The 21,236-nt window shown below is 39.1% G+C and overlaps 1 protein-coding gene across 2 annotated transcripts in view; it reads left to right on the plus strand.

Annotated features, from left to right (window-relative positions):
- The first annotated feature begins 3,681 nt into the window (after nt 1-3,681).
- Nucleotides 3,682-21,236, plus strand: part of ATAD2 (ATPase family AAA domain containing 2) — a 67,232-nt gene continuing 49,677 nt past the window's right edge. For both annotated transcript variants that reach the window (XM_069599939.1, XM_069599940.1), the window contains exons 1-3: nt 3,682-4,245; nt 13,061-13,209; nt 19,701-19,750. In XM_069599939.1, the coding sequence (XP_069456040.1) occupies nt 4,078-4,245; nt 13,061-13,209; nt 19,701-19,750 (367 nt within the window). In that variant the 5' untranslated portion in view covers nt 3,682-4,077. The remainder of the gene's footprint in view (nt 4,246-13,060; nt 13,210-19,700; nt 19,751-21,236) is intronic.

A 21,236-nucleotide genomic window follows, 5' to 3' on the forward strand; every position in this document is an offset into this window, starting at 1 on the left:
AGATAATGGAATTATGATTAGCTCTGACTTCAGCTCTCTTTTCTGGCTCATGTGAGCTTAGAACACTGACTCTCTTTAGGAAGTCGGGGCAGGGGAGGAGAGGAAAGAACCTGAGTTTCTGCTGCTCCCCTCTTTCCCTAAAGACATTCCTATCAATCATAGCTAAGACTTAGGCAAAAGAAAGAAATATGATTTACTAAACACCAGTTCCAAGGAATCCACCTGCAACGCAAGAGATGCGGTTCTATCCTTGGGTGGGGAAGATCCCCTGGAGTAGGAAGTGGCAACCCACTCCAGTGTTCTTGCCTGGGAAAATTCCATGGACACGAGTCTGGCAGGCTACAGTCTATGGGGTCACAAGAGCTGGACTAGATAGCCACTCAGCAACAACAAAAACCAATTCCAGACCAATTCTGTTTCCCAAGGCTGCTGTAACAAATTACCACAAATCACGCAGCTTAAACACACACACACACACACACACACACGGACACATTTATTCTCTCACAGTTCAGGAGCCCAGAAGCCTGAAATCAAGGTGTCAGCACCACTCGTTCTGTCCTCAGGCTCTTAGAGAATGCTCCGTACTTCTCTCTGAGCTTCTGGTGGTTGCTGGCAGTCCTTGGTGTTCCTTGGCTTACAGAGGCATTACTCCAATTTCTGTCTCCATCTTCACATCACCTTCTTCTCTATGAGTCTGTGTGTCAAACCTTCCTTTCCTTTCTATTAGGACACCAGACTTGGATTTAGGGTCCACCATATATCCAGGATGATCTCATTTCAAGATCCTAATTACATCTGCAAAAGCCTTATTTCAAATTAGGTCTTGTTTTCAGATCCCAGAGTTTAGGACTTGGATGTATCTTGTTGGGGTACACAGATTACCCACTACATCAACTAAAGGCTGAAGCAAGTGTGATATTTCTTAATGTTGAACAGAGTAAACCATTTGGCTGCCTCTGTCTCTTGGTGTTCTGAAAATTTTTATTTCATTGCTTATTTAAAACAAAATTAAAACCTAAAATGACAACTATAACTTCTGTGGAGGTCAATTTGGGAGTATCAGACGAAATCATAAATGTGTATGTTTTTGAGGTGGAAGTTCTTTTTATAAATGCTTATTGAGGTATAAGGGCTTCCCTGGTGACTCAGTGGTAAAGAACCTATCTGCCAATGCAGGAGACACAGGTTAGATCCCTGGTCCAGAAAGATCCCCAAAGAAGGAAATGGCACCCTACTCCAGTATTCTTGCTTGGGAAATCCCTTGGACTAAGGAGCCTGGCAGACTACAGTCCATGGGGTTGCAAGAGTCAGACGCGACTTAGCAACTCTTAACAACAATCAAGGTACAGTAATGCATAAAGAAAAGGGAACAGACTAGGCTGATTTAAATATTGTTCTTTTTTGCTTTCATTTATATTGGGTAAACAATCATCTGAAAGCTTTTTTTTTCCTGTTGTAAAAGTAATACATATTTAGTGCAAAAAAAATCAGAAAAATTGATAAAAGTACAAAGAAACTACACAACCACCATAATATTGCCATTCAGAAACTAACCATTAATATTTTGTTGTAGTTTCTTTTTTTTCCAATGCAAATATATGTATATACACATATCCATTTTTTAAAACAAAGATGGAATTGTATGATATGTAAGTCTTTGTACTTTCTTAACAAGTTACAATGCATTATGCACGACTTTCCATGTAATTAACACAGGTGCATCATAATTTTAACAAATGTTTATTTATTTGGCTGTACCAAGTCTTAGTTATGGCATACAGGATCTTTAGCTGTGGCATGTGGGATCTAGTTCCCTAACAAAGGACAGTCTCAGCCATTGGACCACCAGGGCAGTCCTGCATTGTAATTCTTACTGACTGTACAGCAGTCTTCCTAAGGATCCTCTGAGGGACATTCAAGTTGTTCACTGCTTTTTGACATTATAAATTATGCTGTGGTATATATCACAGTGCATACATTTCTAAAAACTCTTAAAAGGTCATATTTTAAGTGCTGAATAATAATTTCCGTATCTTAGGTGTGAATGGAAAGAAATTTCAGATATTCCCTCCAAACTTGCTTTAGCCATAGCTTTCTCTAAGTACAGCTTCATCTTGCCATTAGTTCAAGCAAACAAGCAACCAAATACAGGGTAATCTTCTACTCCTCTCTTTCCCTCATGCCTAAATCCAATTAATGAGCAAATTCAGTTGGCTCTTTCTTCCAAACATGCCTAGTATTTGACCATGTCTCATTACCTCCGAGGCTCTCATTCTGGTCTGTGTCACTTCATCTGTTGCCTGGATAATCCTGGTGCCCTCCTAACTATAATTGCCAGATTTAGCAAAAAACAAAAACAGGACACCCAGTTAAAACTCAGTTTCATATTAACAATTCTTTTAAACATAAGTTTGTCCCCAGTATTGTATTCTCAAGGCAGCAGCGAAAGGGATTCTAGGTCCGAATAGGTCACTCCTCTGTTCAAACCCTGTGATGTCTTTTCATCTCACTTGTAATAAAAAGCAAAAAACCTTTGAGGCCTTGCAGGATCTGCTTCTAGCAGTATTTTCCTCTTTGATCTCACTGGCCAGCTGTCCCCCGCTCCCTTCTGCTTGCATCTCTCTCCTCCCAGATATACATAACTTCCTTTAGATCTCTGCTTAAACTTCATGAAACCCTCTCTGAAAGTGAAGTCACTCAGTCGTGTCCCACTCTTTGCGACCCCGTGGACTGTAGCCCACCAGGCTCCTCTGTCCACGGGATTCTCCAGGCAATCCAGGCAAGAATACTGGAGTGGGTTGCCATTTCGTTCTCCAGGGGATCGGACCCAGGTCTCCTGCATTGCAGGCAGACGCTTTAACCTCTGAGCCACCAGGGAAGCCCTCTCTAGTCGTTATTTAAAATCTTACGCTTCCCTTCACCTTCCCTACTTCACATTTCTCTGTAACACTTACTACGTTGTAACAAACATATCATGTATTTAGTCTTCCTTCTTTCATCAGAATTTAAGTTCCACGAGGGCATTTTTGCTTTTTGTTCACAGCTGCATTCCGAGTGCTTAGAATACTGCCTGGCACGTAATAGATGCTCAATTAATATTTAATACCTGTCGAGTTAAGGAAACGCAGACATCCAAATCAATAAATAGCTTTTGTTTCTGTTTCGCTAGGACTCCGCTCACATTCTGATCATTCGGCAAGCTGCTGTTATCAAAGTAGTCGTGTAACTGCTTTATTTTCAGAGAAGTTATTTTCTTCTGGAATAGTAGTAAACATTTATATGTAAGGCATAATAAAATCTTAGAACCTTAGGTGTTAAAAATTAGAGTTAATTTACAGATTAGGAGATTTAAGAGCAGGCAGGGCGAATCTTTTGCTCAAGATCGCGGAAAAGGGTGGCGCTGGGTTATAGAACATGCCTTTAACTATAATACTCTACCCCCTCGCTTCTAACTGTCTCCCTCTTAAACTCGTTTGGGTTATCAGTAAGAGTCCTTAAGAAGCAAAGTCAAAACCTGTCAAAAGTCAAGTGCATTCTCCCGCCCCAGTCAAGGACTCCGTATTTTCTATTTGAATCCCGCGTGGCGGGAAGCTGAGGGCTGGTGTCGGGAGGGGCGGGGAGGGGCCACCAGGCCCCGCCAGCCAATCAGAAAGGCCGGGAGCCTCCCTTCCCGCCCCCACCCCCGCCGGCGTCCACGCGCCAAAATTCCAAACAGGACGTCGCGCCGCTACCCGTAGTGTCCCTCCGCCGAGCTCAGCGAGCCGGAATTAGCTAAGAAAAAGGAGTAAGCAGTCTCCTGTCACTGTCGCCTCGGGTCCCTGATACCGTCGGTGTGGGTTCTGCTCAAATTCGGCCCAAAGCCCTCCGCGCTACGGAGAGGAAAGTTTCGAGCCCGCCGTGGTAGGGTGGCGGCGTGGGAGGGACTGGCGGCGGAGGGATTCCGGGCGCGCGCGCTGCGGCCGGCGGCGCGGCGCTAGTGGCGCCAGAATTCGGAGCGCGGAAGCGCCTGAGCGGCTGTTTCCCAAACTCTGCTGCGTCTCCCGCCGCGGACGGCAGGGCGAGAAGGGAGAGAAGATGGTGGTCCTTCGCAGCAGCCTAGAGCTGCAGAGCCACCCCGCCGCTTCGGCCACGGACTCTCTGGACCTGTCCAGCGAATTCCTGAGTTTGGAGCAGATCGGCCGGAGGCGGCTCCGCTCGGCCGGCGCCACTGAGCAGTCCGCCGTGACGGCGGCCGCCGCGGGCGTGAGTACCGGCCTGGGCGGGCCCCTGGGGCCGGGCTTGGGGGACTGCCCGCTGCCCACTGCCCGGCAGGGCCTTGCGAGATGGGGGTGGACGGTGGGATCCGAGTGACAGTTGGCTGGGGGTGGGGCAGAGGAGAGGGGGTGTAGGTTGGGAGAAGTATTTGTCGAGGACGCGTAAAATGGAAGGCTTCTCAGGATCGGAGCCCGAAGAGGGGTGTGAGTCTGGTGGAGAGAAGAGCTGACTGTTGAGAGGGTGTGTTAACCTGGTTTGACTCAAGAGGAAACCGGAGGTCTCCGCAGCCGAAGTGCAGTTCGGGGCCCCACCTTGGTTAGCGGCTTGCCCCGCCCCCCACCTCGCACACCTCCGGAACCGATGGCCCAGGCTGCCGCCCCAGGTTCGCAGCGATCGCGAGCCACGCGCGTTTACCGAGCGCTTACTTGTGTGCATAACGAGTGTCTTAGGAGCCGCGAGTGGATAGAAAGATTGTGACTCAGGTTCCCTGACCTGGCGTTTACGATCCAGAGAAGTTCGGTAATCCTAACGCCGTGAATAACACCGGGTTGCATAACGTGGAGGGATGGAGGGCGACGTTTCATTTACGTCTTCTTTACTTAAGCCTCATAACAGCACCATGAGAATGGATAGTTACGTATCTTACCGATGAGAAAAAAGGACTCGGGAAGTGGTAGATCGAAAGTTGGAACTTGGATCTTCCGCTTCCACAACCCGTTCCCTTTCCCTTATTTTCATGTTAACAGCTATAAACAAGGTCTGTAGGTTTCCATGGAGGTGGAGCGGTATAGTCGTCTTGAAAGAAGTTCTTCTAGGTCTGATGTACAGATGGGCTGTTTGATTGGTAGGTTTAATTAAGTCGGAGGGAGAGAGTCCCTCCACCTTCCCTCCGCCACCCCCAGCTGCTGAGAGAGACACATGGAGGAGACCGCGTTCACAAAATGTTACAGTAATTGAGGAAGCAACAGTACATAGCAAAGTTAAGGCAGCAGAAAGTAGTCTAGTTCTGTTGAAGCGAAGGGTAGGCATGGGGGTGGGAAAAACTGGACGGGAGATAGGGTTAGAACTGGTAAGTCAGACTAAAGCTGAGGGGAGGTGTGTATGGTGGGAGAGAGTGAAAAACATAGGTAAGGGAGAGATCGGGATATGAAATTGTCAGAATCTCTTGTCGAGGCCTCATCAGAATTACTTCTTAACCGAGGGGAATGAAAGAGCCCATTCAGTCTCTTGTGATTCTGAATTGAAAAAACAATTAATTTCCTGACTTTCAGGATCTGTTTCCCAGTCACAGGCTGAAGTTGTTGGAGATCTAGGGAGGCTGGACACTTCTTCAATTAACTCTGTCACTTATTAACCTTTGTTCAGAAGAACTAATTAATTTCAGTAAATACTGAGTGTGTGTTATCTTCAGGACAGTGCCAGTTCCTGTGACCGGAATGATGTATTGAGTAGACTTCCCCTGGTGGCTCAGACGGTAAAGCGTCTGCCTACAACGTGGAAGACCTGGGTTCGATCCCTGGGTCAGGAAGATCCTCTGGAGGAGGAAATGGAGACCCACTCCAGTATTGCCTGGAAAATCGCATGGACAGAGGAGCCTGGTAGACTACAGTCCATGGGGTTGCAAAGACTTATTAACCTTTGTTCAGAAGAACTAATTAATTTCAGTAAATACTGAGTGTGTGTTATCTTCAGGACAGTGCCAGTTCCTGTGACCGGAATGATGTATTGAGTAGTGGTTAAGTAATGTTGGCACTTAAAACAACTGTTAGTTCTTCCTGTGATAAACTATAATGGGAAAGAATATAAAAAAGGATGTGTATGTTTATGTGTAACTGAGTCACTTTGCTTTGTAGCAGTAATTAACACAGTGCTGTAAATCAACTATACTTAAGCAATTAAGAAATTAATTAAAAAAAAAAACTGTTCTGAACATCAGCTTACCAATATCAGCAGGTTTCTGTACTTTTTGAAAGGGGGTGAAACCCACCACATGGATAATGAGAATTAAATGTGATCATGCACGTAAGGCGATTACGTGGACACTTGGCTGGTATATAGGACTCAGTTATTGTCAACTGTTAAGACCTCAGTCAACTTTAATGGGCACTTTTTTTTTCCTTGAAGTTTCTGAGGCTGAAAACCTTAGAGTCATCCTTTACTCTTCTGTCAGTTCCTATTAGCAAATTCTGTTGGCTTCACTTTCAAAATATATTCAGAATCTGACTACTACTCAGCTGCTCCAGTGTTGCCTTGCTGATTGAAGCTGTTATCTCTTGCCTGGATTATTAAAATAGATTTTTTGTTGTTGTTGGTACATTGGCTGGCTTGTGGCGTCTTAGAACCAGGGATTGAAACTAGGCCCTTGGCATGGAGTCCTGACCACTGCACCACCAGTGAATTCCCATGGGCTATTAACATAGGTTCTTGACTAGCCTCCCTATTTGCCACCCTTACATATAATGCCCTCCTCCCTTGAAAGTCTGAGTTCTCAGTATAGCTTACAGAGGGATCTTTTTAAAAGTTGTAACAGTTGATCACTCTGCTCAAAAATCCCTATCTAAATAAAGTAAAAGTTGAGAAACAGCCCTATACATCCTTGCTCCCTTCCCTTTATGATGACATCCTCTTCCATTCTTCCTTTTGAAAAACCCAGTCTATTCCAGCCACTTTGGCCCAGCTGCTCATTGAATCTCAGAGCCTTTGCACTTGCTCTACCTTCAGTTGGGAATACTCTTTCCCTGGATATCTACATCAGATATTCCTTTACCTTTTACATTTTTTAAAATTAAAAGCAACAACAACAACTCAGAACTCATAGTACTTAATGTGTACCAAGAATCTTACAAATATTAACTCACTCCTCATAACTATAAGATAGGCATCCTTGTTTAACAGGTAAGAGGACTGCAGCACAGACTTTAAATAACTTGCTCAGTTCACCTTTATATGAAGAAGTAGCGCTGCAAGTCCCGTGTAGGAGAACCTGGATGAAGTAGCTTGTTTGAAGTGTTTGCTAACTACCTTGTCCTAACAACCCTACTGAAAATTGCAAACTGCTCATTGTCAGGCTGCTCTGCTCTGTTTTATGTTCTCTAGCATTTACCACCTTCTAAATATTGTATAATTTCCTACTTTTAAAATATTCTTCTCTCTCCCCAAATCAGAATGGAACTCCATAGGGATTTGGATTTTGAACTTTTGTTCAGCAGTATATACTCCTAGCACCTAGAACATATTAGCTGCACAGTAAATATTTTGTTGATTGTCTTGCTGTATCAGTGGTTATGTGGTGGTCGAGCAGCTAGCACTCGGCTGGTTGTCGAAGGGTAGAAAAGATATTTTTTTCCCAGCTAGGATTTCCAGTAGGGATTATTACACCGTTTTGAGACATAGTATTCCTCCGTAGGATAGATTGTAACTAGAGGGTTATTTAGTGAGCATGGGATTGGGTCTTGAGGGTAATATATTCATGCTGAGGAAGTTTACCAGAACAAAAAAATGAAACATACCGTTGTGATTGGAATATTTTCTAATTACAGGACTTTACATTCAGTGGAGTTGATTTGATTATAGCTTGCTTTTTACATCAGTCATGCATTTCAGAAACTTCCTTGATCCACTCATTGTACTTGAATATTTCTTAGTCTCATTCATGCTTTTATTGACAGCATTTCTTGGAGTAGATTTCTTTTTGAAGATGGTTGGATTTATTCATATTCGTTAACTTGTATTTTTCTTCATCTGATCTTGGAGGTTGACCTCCAGTTTCTAAAGATAAAGTTACCTGTTAACCACATTTTGCTTTTACGTTTTAAATATGATCTCACTCAACTGGGCTTAAGGATTTTTTTCCCCCTGACCTGTGTGGGTTCCCAGAAAATATTTTGTTGTTGTTTTAAATCTGTTTCTTTGATTTTATTTTCTTAAACTTTGTAAGTTTAGATGCCCCTTTCTTTTGGAGTCAGGCTAGCCATTGTCCTTCTGGGCTTTCACAGAGCTGAGTCTCTTCAATTCATTAAAGTTAGGGTTGTTTTTCATGCTGAAGAGACATTTAAGGATGGGTAGTAGGGTTAGGTTGTGTTTGTGTACATTTTATTCTGTATGTTATTAGGTAAAATAAACACACTGTAGTATGTAGAAGGTACTGGGTGGTTTTTTTTTTTTTCATTGTACGTTTATTTAGAAGTCTGGAAAGATAACCCAGACTTGACACTGATACATACAACCCATGGGAGATTTTTTAAAACTTGAAACATATCACAACATAATGAGAAATGCACAGCTCAGTGAAGTATCTCAAAGCATGGATAGATTTTGACATATAGTGGTGAATATTACTCCCTGGAGTTGGCTGTTCTGCATTTGTGAGAGTTTACTTGTTTTGTGACAATAATAGATAGTCCCGTTTTTATCAGTTTGTTTTGGGCTGGCTCTTGATTTTAGGCTTAGAAGTTGCAACTTTTAGATCAGGGATCTGATAAAATAGTGTTTAAGATGGATTATAGACAACAAATCTGGGAGTCTGAAGACCAGTTAAAAGATTATAATATTGGTAGCTGCTAGGTTTATAGCACTTGCTGAGTGCCAGGTTTCCCCTGTAAAGTAACTGTTAAACAGTTTGTTAAATAGATTCATGTAATGGCTGGATTACTATTTATTCATCTAAAAAGATTTTTAGAATAATACTTCATGACTTAGGAAAATGATCGTATCACTAGAAAAAAGTTACAAAGCATAAATAATATTAGCTCAATTTTAAAATTGTATGAATGTGTATGCATAAGAAAAGAATGGTTTGTGTATCCAAAGGTTAACCCATTTCTATCTGTGGATAACTGAAATTGAGGGTGATAGTTTTATAGTTGTACATTTCTTAATTTTTCCATTTGTAATGGGCACACATTACTTTTATTTTTATATTGCTTTTATAAAGAACAGTTTTGAAAGTTATATGTTTAAATTCCCTAGTGTATGCCCAGGTACAGGTGATTCTCAAAACACTGGTTTTTTTCTCCATGCTGTTGAGAGCCTTTCTTGATGCTTAGTACTTACTTAGGGACAATGAACTAAGCCAATCTCTGCAAATCACAGATTTACTTAGACTGCTTAAAGGTTAAGTCTTCTGAGTTTCTCAGGGAATCTTTTTTCCCAGTATTGAGCACTCCCCTCCTTTTTTTCTGTAGAAACCTTTTTTTTTTTTAATTCCCAGAAATGTGACATTTACCTTTTTTTATTGTAATAAAATATAAATAACAAAATTTATCATTTTAGCCATTTTAAATATATAGTTTTGTTACATTACGTACATTAACATTATTCAGTAACCCATCACCACTCTCAATCTCCAGAATTTTTCATCTTCCAAAACAAACTCTGTACTTATTAAATATTAACCCTCTCTGGAATTCCCTGGTGGTCCAGTGGTTTGAACTTAGCGCTTTCACTGCAGTGGCCCAGGTTGAATTCCTGGTTCAGAGAACTGAGATCCTGCCCAAGTGGCCAGAAGATCACACACACATACTCTAACTCTCCATTTTCCATTTGCCCCTGGCAAGGAGCCTCATAAGAGGAAACCTACAATATTTGTTCTTTTTTGACTGGCTTATTTCACTTAGCATAGTATATTCATTCATGTTATTTCATTGTGTTAAAATTTCCTTTATTTTTGACTATATAACATTTCATTGTGTGTACTATATATTGTTTTAATCCATTCATTTGTTGATGAACTCTGCTTTCACCTTTTGGCTATTGTGAATATGCTGCTATGGACCGGAGTGTTCAGATATCTCTTCAGGCCCCTGTTTTCACTTTTTTTGAGTATTATGCCCAAAAGCAGCATTGCTGGATGATGTGGTAATTCTGTGTTTAATTTTTTTTGAAGAATTGCCGTATTAGTTTCCACAGTATACACAGGGGTTCCAGTTTCTTCACTTTCTTGCCAACACTTACTTTCTCTCTCTGTCTCTTTTTTTTTTCTGGTAATAGCCTTCCTACTTAGCAGCAGCAGCAGCAGCCTTCCTAATTGGTGTGATCCCCCATTGGGTTTGATTTCCATTTCCTTATGACAAGTTACATTCAGCATCTTTTCATGTGTATATGGGCTATTTGTATATATTCTTTGAAGAAATGTCCATCCAAGTCCCTTGCCTGTTTTTAACTTTCTATTGTTGTGACAGTATAGAATTTCTTTATATATTGTGGGTATCAGTCCTTTGTCGTTGTCAAATACATGATTTGCAGATACATTCTCTAGTTCCAGGGGTTTCCATTTTACTTCATTGATAATGTCCTTTGTACAAAAGTTTTTTTAATTTTGATGAAGTCCAACTTATCTTTTTCTTTTGATATCTGTGCTTTTGATGTCCTAAGAAATTGTTGTCAAATCCAATATCATGAAAGTTTTCCCTATGTTTTCTTCTGAGTTTTTAAATTTTTTTAGCTTTATAATCTCTTACATTTTTAAGCTGCCATCTAAGGTCCTCCCCATCCACTACATCAGTTTAAATAGTTACAAAGGAGATAATTTCTGTCATTTTTTTAAAGTTGACATTAAAAAATAAAACTATTGTATCACACTTTTATAAGTAACCCCTGGAATCTAAAAATCGTAGTTATTTGGTACCTGTCTTGAAACATTAAAAGTTAACACATGAACAAGCTCTTCTGGCAGCCAGAAATTTTACCTTGATTCTTTTCTCTTTTAATTTTTATTTCCCTTCCACTTAACTAACAGCATTTTATCTTGATATATTTTCATGCTTGAAAGTCATTTGTTAATTATCCTTTCATACTTGTAAAACAAAATTTGGATTTTTTCCACTTTTCCGTGACAGAGCTCCAAGAAATAAAATTTTTGTGCATTGAATTATCATAATTATTAGTATTCAGGTTATCAAAACAACCAAAAATATTTTTTATTAAAATGATTAAACATAGGAAGTAATATTTTATGAGGATTTCATGTGGTTGAAGTCTCCCTACCCACCCAGTTAGCTTATGTATCTGTGGATAGATCTTATTTATTGTTGAGGACAGTGTTTTGGCATCTTGTTTCATTGTTTTTGTAAAGGTAAGTGCTGAGAAACATTGTTCATATAAATAAATAGATAGTAATGAAAGGAGTTTTGTTTGCAGTGCTACTCAGTTTTGCTGGCTTATGTGCAGAAAATCACTTGCCAAACATTTTTAATGGTCTCTTAGCTTGATTAGGTCTCCTTTCAATTTTGTTAAAAGCAAAGATTTGGAACCATCTAACAAAGGAAAGGATTTGTTGCCTAGCATAGTCATTCATTTTCTTAACACCTACATTAGTGTTTTTCTGTGTTTGGCTCTTGGAAGATTTTTAATGCCTTGAAGCAGCCCATAGTAGTAAGATTCAGAATGAGTGAGAGAGATGACTTTCTTTTGTGAAACGGGAGAAAGGTAAATTTTAGAGGATGCCTTGTGTTAGGGTGTCTTCTTAGATCCATTTTAAGGAAAAGTACATATGGAAGTTGAGAGACTGAAGATAGATACCCTTAAACAATATTTTTTTGGAGTCTTATGTTACACCACATCCATATAAGATGTAGGTATTCATTTTAAAAATAATGCACTTATCTAAATGCATAGGTGTTCTTTTTTCAGACATCTTGAAATACGGGCACATTGATAAAAGTGTGTAACTCAGACGTATCACTTAATATCTTATAAAGAACTTAATTTTTAACTTGTCCTCTCATGCCTTTAAGAGCATGTCAGTTTCTTACACAGGTCCTTATGATATAAATATTCTTACTTGTGAGCCAATCAAATGTTCTTCCTGAAACAAAATTAAATGACAAAATATCCTAGTAAAACATAATGAAATGACCAGATAAAGCCAGCCTAAGACGCATAGGGGGAATGATGTTTCGTTTAAAAAAATAAATGCCTGTTTTTCTAAAATTATAAATTTTTAGAGTAGTAAAATTTAGGATTATAGAGTTGCTAGGTAAATTTGCTTCTCTTCTAATGTAAAAATATCCTTTATGTGATTTCTAAGAGGCATGTATGAAATCTTGAACACTTTATGACAGAACCTCTGTAGCTTATAAAAGCCAACCCACTAACTTAGAGTCTCTCTTGAGCAAAAACAAAGTTACCTGGCGCTCTATGGCTTTTACAAGAAATTAATATATTTAATGGAGAAGGAAATGGCAGCCCACTCCAGTATTCTTGCCTGGAGAACCTCATGGACAGAGGAGCCTGGACGGTCCATGGGGGTCATAAAGAGTCAGACACGACTTAATAACTGAACAACTAACATGTTTAAACAGTCTTTAAATTCATTTTTACGTTATCTGACTAAAACTGTGTGAGATAGTAATGACTCCTTTTTGTCATTGAAGCCAAAATTGCTTCTGAAGCCAAAAGTTTTGATTGTCTAGTTATTTTAAAGTTGCCACCAGTGGTTCCATGGTTTGTATGTGTATCTTTCTAATTTCTGTAGTCTTAAAAAAGAGTACTTAATGTTTTGAACTAGTACAACTTTTTATCAGTGGCAGAAAATTTCACTCTAGACTACTTGTTATCAAATAGAACTATAAACCATTAATAAATCTGAAATTAGCCACCTTATAGACATTATTCATACTTGTTTATCATAAAATGATTATTCTAAATATTAACTATTTTAGTTTCTTGTAGAGATGCAAAAATAATACTGTACCAAAAGCAGTTGTTACAAACTTTTTAATCAGAGAGAAGTCTTAGGAGTTTAACTGGAATATTTGATTGAAGGAGAAAACTTACATGGCTTTTTACATTTTTTCTTTTGAAGGATGGGTCTTCAGTTAAGGAAGTTGAAACCTACCACCAGACACGTACTTTAAGGTCCTTGAGGAAAAATGCACAGAATTCTTCAGATTCTAGTTTGGATAAGAATACGGTGATAACAGAGAAACATGCTAATGGCAGACATTTTACAAGGTAATACAAGATGCTTGAATGTTAATTCAAAATAATTTTAAAGTATTAATTTAGGATTTGCATTTAATTTTTAAGTGTGTTCTTAACTGATCAAGAGTTCAAGTTATAAAATGAAATTTATTTGAAATGAAATTGTACTAAATGAATATTATTGAGTTAAAAATTTAATATGTACTAGGTTTGTTACTTTCTTATTCAAAGGCAGTATCTATTATGTGTGTGAGTGCAGCTGACAAGGTTGATTGATACAGAATCAGTTCTGGGTATTAGAGTAATCTAAAGAGACTTTATGACTGTAACTTGCTTATGATATATGCTTCTGATTCAGAGCCTGTGCTTTGCATGCTAAGTTGCTTCAGTCACCTCTGACTCTTTACGATCATTTGGAGCCCACCAGGCTCTTCTGTCCATAAAATTCTCCAGACAAGATCCGAGGGATCTTCCCAACCCAGGGGTTACACCTGGTCTCTCACAACTCCTGCATTGGCAGGCAAGTTCTTTACCGCTAGCACTACCTGGGAAGCATGTGTAAAAAGGTTTTATTCGAGATAGTATTTGTATTTCTGATTGCTTGCTGTCAAGTTTTTCATCATTTCAAAGTCATTTATGAATATCTCTGTTGGTATGCTTCTAAAACTCTTCACAAAGGAGACAGAACATGTTTTTCCTTTATTTTTAGTTTTTGATTTGGTCAGTGGGACTAGGTGGCTTTATACATATTTAAATATTTCTCAGGAACCCTGAGGTAGATAGCATGAATGCCATTTTAATACTCAAGGAATTAGTTTCAGTGAGTTAGGAAGTATATACTTTATGGAGCTTGAGTTTACTTGGCCCAGGCAAAATTTAAATCTAACTTTAATTAGCTCAGAACCTTCACTTTTCTCCCCATTTTGGTGGGCTTAATACAAATGGGGGGGAGGTGCCAATTAGAATAAAATTTGTTTTGATGAAATAATTATTTTTACATTAATTCTTCTCATAAAAAATGTAAGCCTATTTACTCTCAAGTAGAATTTTTTTATTCTTCTATTGTGTAACAGATTCTCCAGATAAGTGAGGTTGTGCCCTTTTCAGTTTGTTTCTTTGTTACTGTTATTTTTCAATTATTTGCTTGGTCTATTATTATATATATTTAAATCTGCATCTTACTTCATCTACTGTTCATGGAATTGAAGAAGGAAATGATAACCCACTCCAGTATTCTTGCCTGGAAAATTCCATGGACAGAAGTGCCTGGTGGCCTACAGTCCATGGGGTCACAAAGAGTTGGACATGACTGAGCACATTCATGGAATACCTACTACTGTATTTCATGGAATCCAAGGTAGCAACAATTGAAACATACAACATTATTTTATGAGACAGTAAGAAAGGAAAAAACACTGAAAATTAAAACTATGACATACCATCAGTTATAATATACATCCCAATTTGGGGGATGTTAAAATGGGGGGGGTTACAGTTTTTAGAATCATTGAAACACAATTTAAGTTACCCCACTATTTCTAAAATTTGTCTTCTTAAAGTTGGGAGGAGAGGGTCCATAAATTCTCAATGAGAGTTTAAAGATTTCTTTCATGATCTGAAGAAAAAAATAAATGTTCTAAATCATCTAACTTGCTGCCTTATAGAGAATAGCCATACAATTTCAGGCTCTACATTTATGTTTACAATTGGCACCAAGTAAATTGGGGATGGGGGATGGGGGAGCCCGGTGGGCTGCCGTCTGCACAGAGTCTGACACGACTGAAGCGACTTAGCAGCAGCAGCAGCAGTAGTAGTACTGCTTTAGTTATCTCAAGGTCATGAGATAAGAACCCAGTCTGATCTTGATACATGAAGATGCATCTGCTTCTAAGAGAAAGCTATGTGATGTGATGTCATACATGCTATTCAGATGAAGGTTTAGAGCCCTTTAGATAAGAGAAGAGGATGAATTGAGTCATCCAGATACACAACAAGCATGATAGGTAACATGCTAAACTCAAGAGAAACCCATAGCAATCTGAATTACATTCACGCAGCAAATAGAATTTGTGTCAGGAAACCTCCAGTGTATTCTGTTAATATTTTTGTTGATGGTTGTTTTCATAGTTTTATTTGTATAAAACTTAAATGAATTTATATCTAGTTTGGGTTGTACATAATCATAAAAAATTTAATATAGGAAATCCTCAAAATCTTTATAAGGCTTTGTATGTTACTCAAGTTTGTGAAACATTGTGCTTGATGTTAAAGGAATGTATTAAAATAAATGCTGTTTTAATCTTGATTTAAAGATGAGTGACTTGGTGTTTTAAATTAGAATCTTCCTAAAATATATTGAATTCCTTTCTTTTTATTATTTTAAAATAACCATTGAAATATAATTTACATACCATAAAATTCATGATTTTTCAGTGTAATTCATTGGTTTTAGAATATTTAGTGGTACTGTGCAAGTGTTGCTGCTATCTAATTTCAAGACATTTTCTTCACCCTAAAAAGAAACCCAATGCCCATTATCCCTCCCTCCCCAGCCCTTTGGGAACTGCAAATCTACTTTCTATCTCTATTTAGATTTCTAAATCTACTTTCTATCTCTATTTAGATTTCTAAATCTACTTTCTATCTCTATTTAGATTTCTAAATCTACTTTCTATCTATTTGCCTATTCTGGACATTTTATACAAGCAGAATCATACAATGGCCTTTTGTGTCTGGCTTCCTTTACTTGATACAATGTTTTGAAGGTTTATCTATATTGTAGTGTCTATTAGCACTCCATTTTGTTCTCAAATAAGATTTCATTATATGAATATTTCGTTTATCCACTCATTAGTTGATGAACATTTGAATTATTTACCCTTTTGAATTATTTTGAATGATATGAACACTGGTGTACAGATATTTATATAGACATAGAGTTTTGGTTTTTGGGTATATGCCTTGAAGTGAATTATTGGGTTGAATGGTAACTGTTTTAATGTTGAACTGCCAAACTGTTGTCCATAGCAGCTGTACCATTTTATATTCTCACCAGCACTGTATGAGGATCTGACTTTGTCTACATCCTCACTAACACTTGTCATAGTTTGTCTCTTTGATTTTAGCCATTTTAGTGGGTATGAAATATCTCGTGGTTCTGACTTGCCTGCCTTTGATGGTTAATAATGTTGAATAATTTTTCTTGTGCTTGTTGGCTGGCTCTTTATATGTTTCCTGTGGAGGATAATTCCTATCTTTAAAAGAATTCCCTGTATTCAGATCATTATTGGAAAGGCTGTAATTTAGATAGATAACATCAGGATCTGTTTGTACAAGACTTACATAACATGGCCTATAGTATTTTTGAATTCTGCTTTATCTAGTTCTCCTATTTCTTACCAGGATGACTGTTTGCTATTTCCAGTTTGCTGATTATAATAATTTTTTTATGTCTTTCTGTGTGTTTTTACCCGCTAATCCTTTGTTTTCAGTCTATTTGGACTCAAAGACCAGGGAACCAAGGTTGTTAGAATAATACGGAAAGATTTGAGGAACTATGACTTGAGGGAAGACTATATATTTGTTTGGTCCTAAAGTTCTTAACTAGGGTCCACTAATAGTGTTTTTTCAGGTGGCATATGAAAACTCTGAAATGTTTTAAACTTACATGTGTATATGCAGTTTTCTAGGGAGAAAAGACCCATAGCTTTCATCATATTCTCAGGAGTTGACTAAAGTCCAGACACCTGTTCTTGTAAATATTTCCACTGGAACACAGCCATGCCCATTCATTCTGTCTAGGGCTGCATTCCTACTTCAGTGAGTAGTTATGACAGAAACTGTACAGCTGACAAGCCAAAAATATTAATTATCTAGCTGTTTAAGAAAAGGTATAGCAACCCCTGCAAGTAGGAAATTGCTTCCCTTCCTCTATAGACAAAAAAAGAAAAAAGACACTGCTTTAGTCTTTGTATCCCTAGCATCTATTAGGGGGGCCTTGTTTGTAGAAGTGTAGACCTACATGGTATGGAGAGAGGGGCTCTTCCATGAGGAGACTCTATGAACCTGTCAACAAACTAGCCCTTGATCTGTAGATGGATTGCTGAAGAGTGTTTCTTTTTGTTCTTCATTCTTAAAGCATGTTCCAAAAGAGTTAAGGAAGTGTAATGATGACTTACATTGTTATGAAGATATGCGTGAGTTAGCTGGATAGATGGTTTAGAATAAGATGGTTTCATTTTAAAGTGTCGTATTTGAAATTCCAAGGGCATAACCAGCCCACTTGCAAAGAGCTTGATTAATGAAAGTGAAAGTCACACTGTCCCGTTCTGTCCGACTCTTTGAGACCCCATGGACTATACAGTCCATAGAATTCTCCAGGCCAGAATACTAGAGTGGGAAGCCTTTCCCTTCTCCAGGGGATCTTCCCAACCCAGTGATCAAACCCAGGTCTCCCGCATTGCAGGCAGATTCTTTATCAACTGAGCCACAAGGGAAGCCCAAGAATACTGGAATGGGTAGCCTTTCCCTTCTCCAGGGGTTCTTCCTGACCTGGGAAATGAACCAGGGTCTCCTGTATTACAGGTGGATTCTTTACCAACTGAGCTATCAGGGAATATATACCCTATCCAGGTATGGAAAATTGAATCCCTAAAAATAATGAATGAATGAGACATACTTTGTTTGCTTCAATGGGTTTGGGGAAAAATGAGAGGAAGATACTTCTTTTAAAAGCCTTTGGAAGATGTTCTTTCCAATCCAGCCGATTCTGTATGTCAGTTTGTAGATGGGATATCTGATTCACAAATGTGACTGTTCTACCTGTGAATGATAATGCATGTCATGTGAAGATTGTAGCCAGCACATGTTCTTAGAGGAAAATTAACATGTCACTAATTTCTATGATGTGTTCTTAGGTCCTCAAGGATGTGGGACCACTATATTCTTGTTGTATAAAACACCTTGTCTTCTCTTTGCCCACTACTCAGTTCAGTTATACCTAAATATGTAGGATAAGGATTTCATTTCATGTTTTAAGTAAGATACCGTGGTTTGATTAATTTTGTTTAGCTAAGACTTAATGCATACAGTTGACCCTCTGTATCCACTGATTCTGCGTGTTCAGTTTCAATCAACTGGGTCAAAAATATTTTCCAACCAAAAATTCCAGAAAGTTCCAAAAAGTAAAACTTGAATTTACCACTCACTAACAACAATTTGTTGTGATCCACACAGTCAAAGGCTTTGGTGTGGTCAATAAAGCAGAAGTAGATGTATTTCTGGAGCTCTTGTTTTTTCTATGAGCCAATGGATGTCGGCAATTTAATCTCTGATTCCTCTGCCGTTTCTAAATCCGGCTGGAACATCTGGACGTTCTTGGTTCACAAACTGTTGAAGCCTTGCTTGGAGAATTTTGAGCATTACTTTGCTAGTGTGTGAGATGACTGCAGCTGTGCGGTAGTTTGAATTCTTTGGCACTGCCTTTCTTTGGGATTGGAATGAAAACTGACCTTTTCCAGTCCTGTGGCCACTGCGAGTTTTCCAAATTTGTTGGCGTATTGAGTGCAGCACTTTCACAGCATCATCTTTTAGGATTTGAAACAGCTCAACTGGAATTCCATCACCTCCACTAGCTTTGTTCGTCTTGATGCTTTCTAAGGCCCACTTGACTTTGCATTCTAGGATGTCTGGCTCTAGGAGAGTGATCACACTATCATGGTTATCTGGGTCGTTGTAATCTTTTTTGTATAGTTCCTCTGTATTCTTGCCACCTCTTCTTAGTATCTTCTGCTTCTGTTAGGTCCATGCCATTTCTTTCCTTTATTGTGCCCATCTTTGCATGAAGTGTTCCCTTCATATCTCCAGTCCCTTGGACTGCAAGGAGATCAAACCAGTCAATCCTAAAGGAAATCAGTCCTAAATATTCATTGGAAGGACTGATGCTGAAGCTCCAATACTTTGGCTGCCTAATGGGAAGAACTGACTCCTTGGAAAAGACACTGATGCTGGGAAAGATTGAATGCGGGAGGAGAAGGGGATGACAGAGGATGAGATGGTTGGATGGCATCGCCGACTCAATGGACATGAGTTTGAGCACGCTCCAGAAGTTGGTGATAGACAGGGAAGCCTGGCATGCTGCAGTCCATGGGGTCGCAAAGAGTTGGATACAACTGAGCGACTGAACTGAACAACTGTTTATGTAGCATTTACATTGTATTAGGTATTACAAGTGATTTGGAGATGACAAGGTATACAAGAGGATGGACGTGGGTTATATGCAAATTCTAAGAGACTTAAGCATCCTTGGATTTTGGTATCCACGGGGGACCCTAGAACCAATCCCTTCCTCACACTGAGGGACAACTGTATATCATTGAATTTCACAACAGGGTTCTTAGCCTTTATTTAGCCATAACTTATATAAACATATTTTTCCATTGTCCTAGTTTATAATATTATGAAATACAGGATTTAAAATCATTTCAATTATCTTGAGTTATTTAATATATTTTTTAATATAGGCAGTTGGCCAGACAGCAGGCTGATAAAAAAAAAGAAGAGTGCAAAGAAGGTAAGTAATGTTAAAGGCATTTAAAGTTTCTTAAATGTTCAATTTTTGTTTACAAGCATACTGAGGTACATACAATAAACTGTCCATATTTAAAGTATACAATCTGTTTGGTTTTGATGCAAGTGTGTGCTGTCAAACCATCACCATGAGAAAGTAGTAAAGATCACCACCTCCCAGAATTTCCTCAGGCCCCTTTATAATTAGTGCTGGCTTCGCCAGCTCCTCTCCATGCCCTCCATGCCCCAGGGTTCCTAAGTGGCCACCAATCTGCTTTCTGCCACTGTAGAGTAGTTTTGTATTTTCTACAGCTTTATATCAATGGAATTATACAGTATGTGTTCTTTTTGTCTGGCTTCTTTTAGTCAGCATACTTTCTTTGAGAATCATCCATAGAGTTGTTTTCTGTTGCTGAACAGTAGTATTCCATTATATGGATATACCACAGTCTTTCCTTAGCTTTCTTTTAATGTAATTGATATGTAACAGTGTGTTAATTTAAGGAGTACAAGGAACGTTGATTCGATCCTTATATATTACAAAATGACGATTATCATGGTTTTAGCTAACACCTACATCATATCATGTAATTCCCATTTCTCTTACTGCTGAGAACATTCAAGCCGCACTCTCTTAGCAACATTAAGTATCCAGTAGGGCTTCCCTGGTGGCTCAGACGGTAAAGCGGCTGCCCGCAATGCGGGAGACCTGGGTTCAATCCCTGGGTCAGGAGGATCCCCTGGAGAAGAGAATGGCAACCCACTCCAGTACTCTTGCCTGGAAAATTCCATGGACAGAGGAGCCTTGTAAACTAAAGTCCATGGGGTCGCAAAGAGTCGGGCATGACTGAGCGACGTCACTTCACAGTATTATTAGCTATAATCAATCTGCTGTACATTAGAGCTCCAGAACTTACTCATTTTATGGCTGAAAATTTGTATTCTTTGACCAACAATCTTCTCCTTTCTCTTACTCCCCACCCAGTCCTTTGTAACCATTATTGTAGTTTCTGTTCCGGTATCATACATGTAAGTGATGTCATTTGGTATTTGTCTTTCTCTGACTTACTTCATTTAGTATAATGCCTTCAAGGTCCATCCGTGTTACTGCCAATGGCAGGATGTCCTGCTTCTTATGACTGAACACTGTTCTGTTGTGTGCATATTCCACATATTCTGTGGGGGATTTTTGTTTGTTTTTTGGGTTTGTTTTTGTGAGGGTGGTGGCATGCCACACAGCTTGTGAAATCTTAGCTTCCCAACCAGGGCTTGGGGATTGAACCCAGACCCTCACAGTAGAAGTGTGGAGTGATAACCACTGGACCACCAGGAAGTTCCCAGTCCCACATATTCTTTATCCATTCACCTCTTGGTGGACACTTAGGTTGTTTCTTGCAATTGGTCTGTCTGTCTTTTGATGGACATTTGTTTTGGGTTGTTTCCACTTGGGGGGCTGTCACAAAACTGCTTCGAACACTATATACAAGTCT

The sequence above is a fragment of the Ovis canadensis genome, chromosome 9 (assembly GCF_042477335.2).
Source record: "Ovis canadensis isolate MfBH-ARS-UI-01 breed Bighorn chromosome 9, ARS-UI_OviCan_v2, whole genome shotgun sequence".
NCBI lineage: Eukaryota > Metazoa > Chordata > Mammalia > Artiodactyla > Bovidae > Ovis > Ovis canadensis.